Raw genomic sequence first — 12,500 nt, forward strand, 5'->3', positions numbered from 1 at the left:
TGCACTCTATTATCAGAGAGTAAACATCAGTGCACTCTATTATCAGAGAGTAAACATCAGTGCACTCTATTATCAGAGAGTAAACATCAGTGCACTCTATTATCAGAGAGTAAACATCAGTACACTCTATTATCAGAGAGTAAACATCAGTACACTATCAGAGAGTAAACATCAGTACACTCTATTGTCAGAGAGTAAACATCAGTGCACTCTATTGTCAGAGAGTAAACATCAGTGCACTCTATTATCAGAGAGTAAACATCAGTGCACTCTATTATCAGAGAGTAAACATCAGTGCACTCTATTATCAGAGAGTAAACATCAGTACACTCTATTATCAGAGAGTAAACATCAGTACACTCTATTGTCAGAGAGTAAACATCAGTGCACTCTATTGTCAGAGAGTAAACATCAGTGCACTCTATTATCAGAGAGTAAACATCAGTGCACTCTATTATCAGAGAGTAAACATCAGTACACTCTATTATCAGAGAGTAAACATCAGTACGCTCTATTATCAGAGAGTAAACATCAGTACACTCTATTATCAGAGAGTAAACATCAGTACACTCTATTATCAGAGTAAACATCAGTACACTATTATCAGAGAGAAAACATCAGTACACTCTATTATCAAAGAGTGGTTCAGCTGTTTGTTGATGATAATAATCTGTTCATCCAGAGTCTATGTCTGTTGTGGTTATTTGTTTTTAACCAATGTTATGGGTGCATTTTCTTACTATAATTGCATGCCTGGCGTTGGCTTAATGGTTAGGGTGGTGGGCTTGGTATTCCATGGTGTTCTAGCTTGGGATTCTTGGATCCTGAGTTCAAATCCCACTCGGCTGTTGAATTAATACCAGGTGGGGCCGACTCTGCCTGCCATCCTTCTGAGGTCGGCAAAATGAGTGCCAGCTTGCTGGTATCCTGTGTCGGAGTGGCAACCTGCCCAGGATTGTGCCCAATAGCCAAGGAGACTGCTTAGGTAGCACCATCGCTCTGCACAGAGTATGGTCCCAATGGATTGATGGATGGGTGATTTGTCATGCCTGAGACTTTCTTCACATCAAGCTTCTTCATTGCCTCAGTCTTTCTTTATCTTGAGGGTAGAGTAGCAGCTGAAACCCAATCCTATCCATGTTGCACCTCATGATTCCAATGCAGCATTTGGTCTTTTATGTGTTTAAGTGATCACCACCCTGTGTTTCCTGTGTCTCTGGCCATACCTCCCATAGGTTCTTCAGGTTGTCCGGGAGCAGATCACCCGCACGCTGGCCAACAAGCCTAACTCCATGGATCAGTTTCGTAGCCGCCTGCAGAGCCTCAGTTACAACGAGATTCTGAAAATACGGCAGAAGGAGAGGATGAACCAAGAGGAATATGGTTTCCAAGCTGCTCCAATCATGTACGTGGTAAAACTGTCCGCAGTGGTAGCTTGACGTGCATCCAGACTGAATTCTAGAAATCAAATATCCCAAGCAATGAAGTTTTGAGTAGTTGTGAAGGTATGTTATATCGGGTTAAATATTATTATAGCTCAGTTCCTCATACTGTGTATTTTGATTGACAATGGAACTGACGTACTGTGTCAGAGTGGCGACCTGCCCAGGATTGTGCCCAATAGCCAAGGAGACTGCTTAAGCAGCACGAACGCTCTGCACAGAGTATGGTCCCAATCTCCTCCTCCACCTTTGGTGGTGGAGTTAATTATGATGTCATAGGTCACGTGGTGCGGCAGCCATGTTGGCAAAATAAAAGAATAAACTTTGGGCCTCTGTATCTCTGAAACCGCTCTGTAGAAAAAATTTAAACTTTGCACATGTGAAGTACTCCCCATGGGAAACGAATGTGATTTAAAAAGAAATGATGTCATAAGTGGTGTTGCTAACACGGGGTCAGGGCGAGAAGAACACGAGGGGTGGGGTGGGGGGAGGCTACCTTGGGTTCCCACAAGACTCTCCGAAATCGCAGGCCGTCGCACACGAATAACTCCGTGACGTGATGGGTCGCTAATCGACCGTGAACGCCAATATATCAAACACGTGACCTAGGGTTGTCCGTCTAAAGTTAACTGGTTGCCTAAAATAGTCATGTGACCTTATTACCAGGGGACACACGCTCGGTACGCCTTGTCCAAACCGGGTCACCTGACCAGATCAGATGCATCCAAACATAACTGCCAAGGAACGTACCGGCTAAAAGAACGGATTCTTGGGAGATAGCATCCCGGCTCGGCTCGGATGCAGACCATGCTGGATCAATGAAGGAAAATAAGAAAACGAGCTGGGAACATTTCTATACAAGCATTTATTAACAATCAGGTGAGGAAAAGTATATGACGGACGCCAGCAGGCAAGGAAGGCAGAGTCAGTAGGTGAGTAAGCCGGAGCAGCAGGCAAATGCAGAGATTCAGAGAGCGAACGGCTTCGCGAACCACCTTTCATAAGCCCCGTGGTGTAGGGTGGGGTGACGACCTGAAGTGATGCGTCATCACCTGAATCGTGCACTCCAATTGGGCCCCGGTCCCGCACTGCCAGGCTCCCACGGCCGGAAGTAGTCCCATTCGTACATCTGGCACAACATGGCCGAGCCGCGGAATTGACTTGCACCGAACAGCGCACCACGAATTGCCTTGCACCGAACTCCCGGGCCGTGTTTCGGTGACTGGCTGAGGGTCGCGTCAGTCCCGCATGCCCGTTCAGGCACCCCTGGCGCTCTGCGGTTGGCACTGATCAATGCGCTTGTTTCATCCGCACGCCACACAGCCCGAGCGGTCTGGGCCGTGCAGCACGCCTCTGCTTTTTGGCGACTGCATCGAGGCGGAGGTGTGGGATGACCTCTGCCGTTTGCGGGAGATATTGGTGGTCGAGGTGGCGAGGGAAGGTCGATGGTGAGATGCCGTTGTAAATCAGTGCGCAGACCCGAATCAAGATTTGCGACATGCGCGTCCCATACAGTGCGGTGGTGATTATCACAGGAGCTGCGTGCGTGTCTGTTATCGTGCATTTGCGCCTGCTCACTTTGTTTCATGGATTGAAGGAAAGGGTTGGATGAAAATGAGGGTTGAAAAGAAGACGGATATAATTATTAGATGCAGATTCGAATGAAAGGGCGCGCCATGCATGTCCCGTACAGTCTTGTGGTGGAGAGTTTCTCATCGTTATCATTTTCACAGGAGGCCTTCGGGGTATGGTGCCTGTTTTGATTTGTTTCATGGATAAAAGGAAAGGGTTGGAATGAACTCAGGATTGAAAAGACATGTAGATATAATTAGACTAACCTATAAGACCCACACACAATGCACTTCATCCCGTTAACCCATTACACATAAGGGGAAGGTCTAACTGCATGTATACTAACAAAATAACTGTCTGGGGATCACTGTATGTTGGCTGCCATTGCCTTAGAGGCATGCGGTTTTCAGAACCGCAACAGTGGCTTCGTTATGACGTCATAATTGCATACGTCGAACGCTTCATCCGATCAGCATGAACGTTTTGAGGGTCATCTCGGGCTAAATTGTATGGTGGGGAAAATGATGATGTCATCAGTCACGTGGTTCGGCAGCCATATTGTTTTTAACATAAAAACCTTCAAAAATATTCTTCTCCGAAACGGCTGAACAGGTCGAGGACAAACATTACACAGGTATGATCACCGATACATGAGGAGCAAAAAGTTCTCTACCTATGATGTCATAGGTCACATGGTTTGGGAGCTATGATTTTTTTTTGAAGAATAAACCTTTAAAAATCTTCGTCTCCAGAACAGCTTGCCAGATCGAGGGGGAAACTTCACCCACATGTTTCCCAATCTTTGGGGATACCAGGGAGTTTACAAATAATTAATAGGTCACATGTTCTGGCAGCAATATTGGATTGAACCCAAATTATTTTTTTAATTATTTATCTTGAACCGCTTCATCAATCGATGTGGAACGTCACAGTTCTGATCGAGTAGAGAAGGAATGCCGGTATATATTTTAAATTCCAACCTGATCGGACGCATGATCTGGCATCCAGAATTATTTGATATTTTAAATCTGGGTTCAGGGATTTAAATCAAACTTGGTACAAAGGCATATCTAGTGATGTCGAAGAGTGCCCTTCTAGTTTGTTTTATCTTTCTTCAGTAGATTTGAAACAGCTGCATATTCAGTGAGATAGTATCAGGCTAATATATCCATTTTATTTTTCTCAACTCGAGGCAAGATGTGTACTCATGTATCATCTATTAATAAATTAATTCCTTGAGATATTTAGCATCACTTTTGGAGAGTCTTTGATCTCTACTCATGATATCTACTCTACTCTACTCTACTCTACTCTACTCTACTCATTTGCTTCAATCACTTCTGTTCTTAACAGTGCCAATTACAAGTACCCTCTCCAGAGCCTCGTAAATACAGCTTCTACTGAAACATGGAGTCTTGCCACAATTATTACCTCCGTCACCGAAGGTGAAGGAGGTGATGTTTTCACCCCCTCTGTCTGTTTGTCTGTGTGCAGAATATCTCAAAAAGTTGTGGACGGATCCGGATGAAATTTGGTGGACAGGTTCGGTGTGTGACAAGGACGAACTGATTTGATTTTGGTGAAGATCCGAATCTGGATCCAACAACTAGAATTTTTTAAGTGATTCTTCACCATTGAGAGATCGAGCCAAAAATGATACATAGCACGAGATCTCAAAAATGTATTGGACGAGGTATGTTCTCGTGGATCAGACATTATGTGGTGGAGGCATGCGCTCCACCAAGTGCCCTCCTCATTCAAGCTGTGATGAGATCCACGTATCAGTACAAATCAAGTCAAAGTGTGTTCCCATATCTTCATGTTTCAGCTCATTGTTTTCTTAACATCTATGATTTGAAATTGAATTAATACTCGGTGGGTTTTGCAATTGACTTAATACTAGGAGGGGTTGACATCCTTCCGAGGTCAGCAAAGAGTGCCAGCTTGCTGGGATAATTGAGCCATTCGAGTATTATGCGTTGGAGTGGCGACCCGTCCAGGATTGTGCCCAATAGCCCAGGAGACTGTTTCGGCAGCACTGACGCTCTGTGCAGAGTATGGTCCCAATGGATGGAGAGTATGATTGGCTTCTCATGTGCAAGCTTCTTGCAAAACTCGAGCTTGCAACATTTTTTTACATTTTGTTCATAACAATTCAGACTCTTACTGGATTCGCTGGATGGGATTTTATTTTTTTTTTTACAATGTTCTGTGGCTTAAGTTGAACCTTGTACACAAATCCCTTTCCAAACAAGGATGTGAAGAGACAAAATATATTGCAGGGTCAGTTGATGATGTAAAAATCAACATGTTAAGTTGGATTTGAACTTGGGAGTACAGCATCATGAGTCCTGGGTTGATATGTGAACACTAAATAGGCTAACCCAGAACAACCAACCACCTGTCAAGGTCCTGCCTGACCCATTCAGGAAGGAATCATCCACGGATGCGTTTCTGGCTCAGTAGCCATCATCATTGCAGAGTAAATTCCTCCCACAACTTCAACCGGCAATGCCATCCTGTGTGGGATTGTATCCAAACATAATTTCTTCACCTCTTTCTTGTTTTCCATTCGTTGTGAAGGTCGTTGTCCCCAATCCAAAACCATGATCTTTTCTTCCCTCGTTAATCACCTCCCAGCCCTACCCCAATTCCTCCTCCTTCCAACTTTCCAGTGTTCCCTCCTGAGAGTTTCCTTCTGTATCCATCTTGTCCACCCTAAGCACCTCTCCTGCCCCCCATTCCTCCCCACACCCATTGTTTGTCTGCTTCCCCCTGTCTTGGCCTTCAACTCTGCTGTTGGTGATTCTCTCTCTCTATCTCTATCTCTATCTCTATCTCTATCTCTATCTCTATCTCTATCTCTATCTCTATCTCTATCTCTATCTCTCTCTCTCTCTCTCTCTCTCTCTCTCTCTCTCTCTCTCTTTCTCTCTCTCTCTCTCTCTCTCTGTCTCTCTCTCTCTCTCTCTCTCTCTCTCTCTCGTCCTATTATGTGTATTATGTCCTGATACGTTCAATGTATCAGTACTAGCTCTTCGATGAGCAACTATGTATGCAATAAAAAGGTGCTTCTTTTACAGAGACACAAGATATTGCAGGGTGGGCAACATATCAGAGTGGGCAAGAGGATGTGCCAGGGTTTATTTGGCTGTCTGAAACTCAAGTCTTGCTTGCTGTGTCTGGCAATTGTTAGAGAGCTGCGGGAAAAGCTGCAGCCTGAGATCATGGAGTTGATTAAGAAACAAAGGCTCAACCGACTGTGTGAAGGAATGCTTTTTCGCAAAATCAGCAGCCGGAGGAGACAAGGTATTGACTTTTTTAATGTCTTCTTTTGTCTGACTTCTGGCGTTATTCTGATGGGCTCTTCAATTGGTACAATGCTCACAATTTAAAATGTCGACGTACTTTTGAGGAATTGATTTGTGCTCAAAATGTCAATCACTTTCTTGCGTCAACTCCAGAAAGCTTTTCTCCTTTCTTGGTGAAAATAGTTTTGAATGCAGAAGGTTGTTTCTTTATCGTGTTCTTTGACATTGTCTTCTTGCAGAGAAGTACTGGTACTGCCGCCTGTCGCAGAACCACAAGGTTCTTCACTATGGTGATGTGGAAGATGGGGCAGCGGTGGTTCCCCCCATCGAGTCTCTTCAGGAAAAGTGTGAGTGGTGTATTTTTATATGTTTTAGGGTAAATCCAACATGGCTGCCAAACCATGTGACCTATGACGTCGTATGTGTGAACCTTTTATTCCTCATGGATAGGTGGTCATATGTGTAAAGTTTTGCCTCGATCTGTTCAGCCATCTCAGAGAAGATTTTTGAAGGTTTAAAAAACAACAATATGGCTGCTCAATCACGTGACCGATGACATCACCAAAAATTTTGTGCACCATTTTATCCCGAGATGACCCTCAAAATTTTTCATACTGATCAGATGTATTGTTATACATCTGCAATTATGACATCATGACAAAGGCACCTATGATGTCATAAAAATATCACTCATTCCCCATGAGGAGTACTTGCTCTGTGCCAAGTTGCGATTTTTTTCCTTGGTACGGTTTCAGAGATTTTTCCAACATGGCTGTGACACCATGTGACCTATGGCATCATGATTATCATTTTAAAAATGCCACATGAGTAGTCGCACAAATGGTGAAAATTTTGTCTCGATCCGACAAGCAGTTGCGGAGAAAAACACAAAAGTTCTGTGTGGACGAATAAACAAAAAAGAAGACGTTCTCCAGAGCACGATATTTACAAAATCCATAAAACAAATTTGATCTCAAAAATAATTGCTGGTTGAATTCACTGAACAAATTCACCTCTTCAAATATCAAGTGAATTGGATGAAAATGGACAATTTTAGAAATTCGGCCTATGTTGACCTTTTGGTTGATGTTGTCCTTAAAAATAATAGGTGGTTGAATTCAGTGACCTGAAATGTAAATCCTCTTCAAATTTCAAGTTAATCGGATGAAAATTGAGGATTTTAGAAATACCACCTTAGTTGTTGACCTTTTGACCTCGTAAACATGGTTTCTTCCTTATGACAAACTACCGTGTGGTGAAGTGTCGTGAAGATTGGTTTAAAATTGTGACCTGGAGGTGACAAACAGACAGAATCGACTCACCGATATATTTGAAAAGTCTGATTTTGCAAGTAACAAACAAACAAACAGGCTCAAATGGAACCCCTCTCCTCTGGCGAGGATAATTAAAGCAATAAGGAAGTGTTGTTATATCATTTCCTTTTGGAATATGGGACTTTTTCTTAAAAGTGCCATAAATCGAACGAACTCCAGCAATGTGAAAAGTCTCGTGTACGTAAGAGAGGCACGCACGATAACTGCTGCCTAACGTTCCCGCACACACAGGGCTCCGCCATCGAATGATCAAATGATGGATATTGCTGAATCGAACCATTCTACACAACCGTTATACGTTCTACACAACGTTCAACTTTGTACCTAAACTCGAGGTTGCTGCTAACTGACGTCACACCACTACCACCTCCCCCCCCCCCCCTTTCCCCATCAATGACAGAATGAGAGTAAATGTTCTCACCCTATTAATTTGACAACAACAAAAAAGGTGACAAAATACGAAGCACAGGTGTGTTGATAAGTTAACAAGTAATGTTAAATAACTTATGCTCTCTCTCAAAAACTATTTTTCTCCCCTCCACCCCCTCCACTTGCCTCGAGTGAGCTTTGATCTTGTGAGGGGTGAACTCAGCTTAAAAAAACAGTTCAAGTACGAATCCCGATGGAAGTCTCAACAAAAAACACATCTTTAACAGTTTAATAATTAGTTACCCAGCTCTGATCACAGATGCTTTTACATTGAGAAATTTGATCGGGAAAAGCAGGATCACGAAAGGACCAATCACAAACATTGGGAATCTGGATAAAAGGGAAATCGGAGTACGTTTCTTGTGTAGCAAAGTTTGTCACAGGTGGACCATGCTGTCTGCACCACGAGAAGGTCGACTTCGCTCGCAGCCGATGCCATTGATGCTTGGGTGACCACCACTCTCCGGCTCGGCTCCGGCACACTATTGGCTTCAGACTCAACTCAACAACAAACTTAACTGAGGAACTCTGGCTCTGTTACACTCAGCACTACAATACACTCTCTGAATAAACTGAAGCATGCCCCTCTGGTGTTCTGCCTCTTAAAAGGCTGGGGATGCAAGATGTCCTCCAGCCTGTCATCCTTCAGCTACAGTTGTAGCATTCTGCACATGGGTGCAGGTTGTCTCTCTACTCCATCTACATCAGTGTAATCTTCTCTCCCCTAGATCCTGTCTCGAACTCCACCAGAGCACCCTCCCATTCACTTACTCCTGATTGCCGACAGCAGTTGCACCATTCTCAACTGTAGTTACTTTGGCTGTGCCATTCCTACGGGTCCCTTTCCAGACTGCACTGTCTTCCCTGATGGCTGCACCATCTTCACCGTTGCTCCCTCCACTCCTGTTGACCCTGACCCCACTGTCTCCCCTATCTTCACCACATGATCCTTCCGTCACGACTGACCCTAGCTCCTCGGTCTCTACTGCAGTCCCCTCTGACATTGTCACTACATGTGACCCTAAATCCTCCTGTGCCAAATGGGTAGGTATGAGGACCAACTCGAGCATTGTGCCAGATCCCTCCTGTTCCATGTGAGGATGTCTCCCCGCCGAAACGTCACACCACAAACCATCATTGTTCATTTGCTGGTCCTGTTCCTGTGGAGCACTTCCACACCAGCTCTTTTGCTGTTGGCTTGACCTTTCTCGCGGCTCAGCTGTTTGTGAAGACAACTCAGCTTTTAGATTTGTATGGTAATGAGCTTTAGCTTCGCGAGGATGGCAATACAATGGTTGAGCCTTGCAAAGAGAATGGAGGTTACTTTCAGTCAGGTTTGACTTCCAAACTGAAAAGTAAGTTGCTTGCCGGCAATAGTTTCATTGGAGGAACCTGTGAACTAAAGTTTGGAAATTACACAGGACAGCTGGACACGGGACATGGAGTTTGATGGATTGAGGATAATTTTCAAATTATTTAATTTGCACAATTGAAATAGATACAATGCTTGAAGAAGAGCTTTGTTAGATATTTCCTTGTAAATGATTATACCTGAAGTTTTATATTATGCTTCTTAAATCTGACACTGAACTGTGAAACTGCCATTCAAGTTTATTTGGGTGGCTACTGTCGTGGCCAAAAATATTGTCACCCTTGCACTTTTTTCAAATAACTCACAATTTTCTCAAAGAATAAGTTGAAATTGACAAAAGTGTTTGTTCTCCACAATTCTTTATTTCACTGTTCATGTTACAGAACCTTTGTTTTTGATTCAGAACTTAATATCTATCTTCTATATATTACTAAAACTCTCATCTTGTGTGTATATATATACATATATATAAATATATATATATATATGTATGTATGTATATTCCCGAAACACAGCCAAAACGGTACACGACAGTGCATATTTTTTTGGCCCACCTTACTCACCATTCTCCTCCGGTGTGCACGGCAACGGGCAATGAAAAAATTATTAAAAAATCAATTCCCGATTCAGTCAAGTACTCTTCGGGAGAATTTGATCAATGGAAACAACCTCAGCGGTATAGTTCGCTGGAGCTATCTTTTTTTTTTTTTTTCTTGAAATGATTTCATTAAAAATCTCAAACATTTAGTATAGACAAAGAACAATTTATTTTTAAGCATAAAATAAACATCGCCATTTTGATCTAATACTTCCACATTCATAAATAAATAAAATTGTGTTTAGAAGATGATGCACAATCATTTCTTCGACTTTCTTTTCTCCAATTTTTTTTTCACATTGATGCGCAATATCAAGTTTCGTTAAAATCGGGCAACGAAAAAAAATATTAAAAAATCAATTCCCGATTCAGTCAAGTACTCTTCGTGATTATTTGATCAATGCAAACAACCTCAGCGGTATAGTTCGATGGAGCTATGTTTTTATTAATTTATTGAAATGATTTTTTTTTATCAACCGCTGTCACAACGGGAACCCAACGGGTTCACGGGTCATCGAGTATCCTTTAAAATCAGAAAACAAAAAGAAATGGCATTGACAAAATTATTAACCCCCTCAACTTAATATTTGGTATCACAGGCTTTGGACAAAACACCTGCAGTGAAGTGCTTCCGACAGCCATGAATGAACTTCCAACAGCTCTCTTCTGGTAGTTTGTCCCACTCTTCTTGTACAAACTGTTCCAGTTATCCCAGATTAGAAGGGTGCCTTCTCCCAACTGCTGTTTTCAGATCTCCCCACAGATATTCAATGGATTTTAGATCTGGACTCATTGCTGTCCACTTCAGAACAGTCCAGTGTTTTTTCTTGAACCATTTGTGGGTGCTTTTTGAGGTATGTTTGGGGTCATTGTCCTGCAGCAAGACCCACGACTTTTGACAGAGATCCAGCTTTCTGACACTGGGTTGAACATTGTGCTCCAAAATCCATCCATCCATTTGGGACCATACTCTGTGCAGAGCATTGGTGCTGCCAAAGCAGTCTCCTTGGCTCTTGGGCACAATCCTGGACGGGTCGCCACTCCGACACAGGATACCAGCAAGCTGGCACTCATTGTGCCGACCTCAGAAGGATGACAAGCAGAGTCAACCCCACTTGGAATTAATTCAACAGCCGAGTAGGATTTGAACTCAGGATCATAGGATCCCAAGACCACCACCCTAACCATTAAGCCAACACCAGGCATGCTCCAAAATGCCTCCTTGGTAATCTCCTGATTTCATGATGTCACACACACACACACACTCAAGGTACCCAGTACCAGAGGCAGCACAGCAACCCCCAAAACATCACTGAACCTCCTCCATGTTTGACTGAAGGGAAGGTGTTCTTTTCTTTGAAGGCTTCATTTTGTTTTCTGTAAACACAGAGATAATGTGCTTTCCCAAAAAGCTCTAATTTGGTCTCATCCGTCCACAGGACATTCTCCCAGAAGGATTTTTGGTTTGTTCAGGTGTGTTTTGGCAAACTCCAGTCAGGCTTTCTTATGTCTCTCCCTCTCAGCAGTGGGGTTCTCGTGGGTCTCGTACCATAGAACCCCCTTTCATTGAGTTGGAGACGGATGGTGCGAGTGTAAACTGTCGTACCTTCTGTTTGAAGGTCAGCTTGAATCTGTTTGGCAGTTGATCGAGTTGCTTTCTCCACCATTCGAGCAATCCTTCACTGCAATCTGCGATCAAGTTTTTCTCTTGCGGCCATGTCCGGGGAGGTTGGCTACAGTCCCATGGGCCTTAAACTTCCTGATAACATTGCGTACGGTGGATACAGGAACATCAAGGTCTCGGGCGATGGACTTGTCGACATGAGATTGTCCATGCTTGGCTACAATCTTGTGTCTGACCTCCTCAAACAATTCTCTGTTTTCTTTCTCTCCATGTTCATTGTGGTACACAGTGACACAAAACAGCAGAATGACTCCTTTTCTCGATTCAAACTGGTTGAATGAGTGATTTTTTTTTATGTTGCAGGCACCTGCAACTCACCACAGGTGAGTTCAATTCCAAAGTAAAGAAGAATCACCTGCTTGAAATCTAATTATTTCTCACAACTTCTAAAAGGTGCCAATAATATTGTCCAGGCCATTTTATGATTTCTGTGAGGAATAAGCTCACATCGGGTAATTTTTTTCAGCTTAAAAAAATTTTGTCCCACTGCGAACCAAATACTGTAAATACATACTGTACGTGGATGCCAAAAGATTTTTTTAATTTCAAAAAATTTTCTGGAGGAAATGGGCCATTATTTGAAAAAAAGTGAAAAGGTGCCAATACTTTTGGCCACAACTGTACGTTTGAGGCTTCATGAATCATTCCGAAATGATGAATCCATGTATCCTTCCCCTGGCTTCTGGCCTTGTCTTCCACACCTCCCCGTGAACAACTTCATTCTTCAGTGTTCAAATTGAAATTTATTATGACATAGA

The 12,500-nt window shown here is 43.0% G+C and overlaps 1 protein-coding gene across 6 annotated transcripts in view; it reads left to right on the forward strand.

Annotated features, from left to right (window-relative positions):
- Positions 1-12,500, forward strand: part of LOC147017701 (engulfment and cell motility protein 2-like) — a 361,388-nt gene that overhangs the window by 331,911 nt on the left and 16,977 nt on the right. For all 6 annotated transcript variants that reach the window (XM_085847513.1, XM_085847517.1, XM_085847516.1 and 3 more), the window contains 3 exons: positions 1,236-1,405; positions 6,211-6,323; positions 6,565-6,672. In XM_085847513.1, coding sequence (XP_085703639.1) covers positions 1,236-1,405; positions 6,211-6,323; positions 6,565-6,672 — 391 coding nt within the window. The remainder of the gene's footprint in view (positions 1-1,235; positions 1,406-6,210; positions 6,324-6,564; positions 6,673-12,500) is intronic.

This window comes from Eptatretus burgeri, chromosome 11 (assembly GCF_056783735.1).
Source record: "Eptatretus burgeri isolate ZD-2024b chromosome 11, Ebu_testis_v1, whole genome shotgun sequence".
In the NCBI taxonomy this organism is placed as follows: Eukaryota; Metazoa; Chordata; class Myxini; order Myxiniformes; family Myxinidae; genus Eptatretus; species Eptatretus burgeri.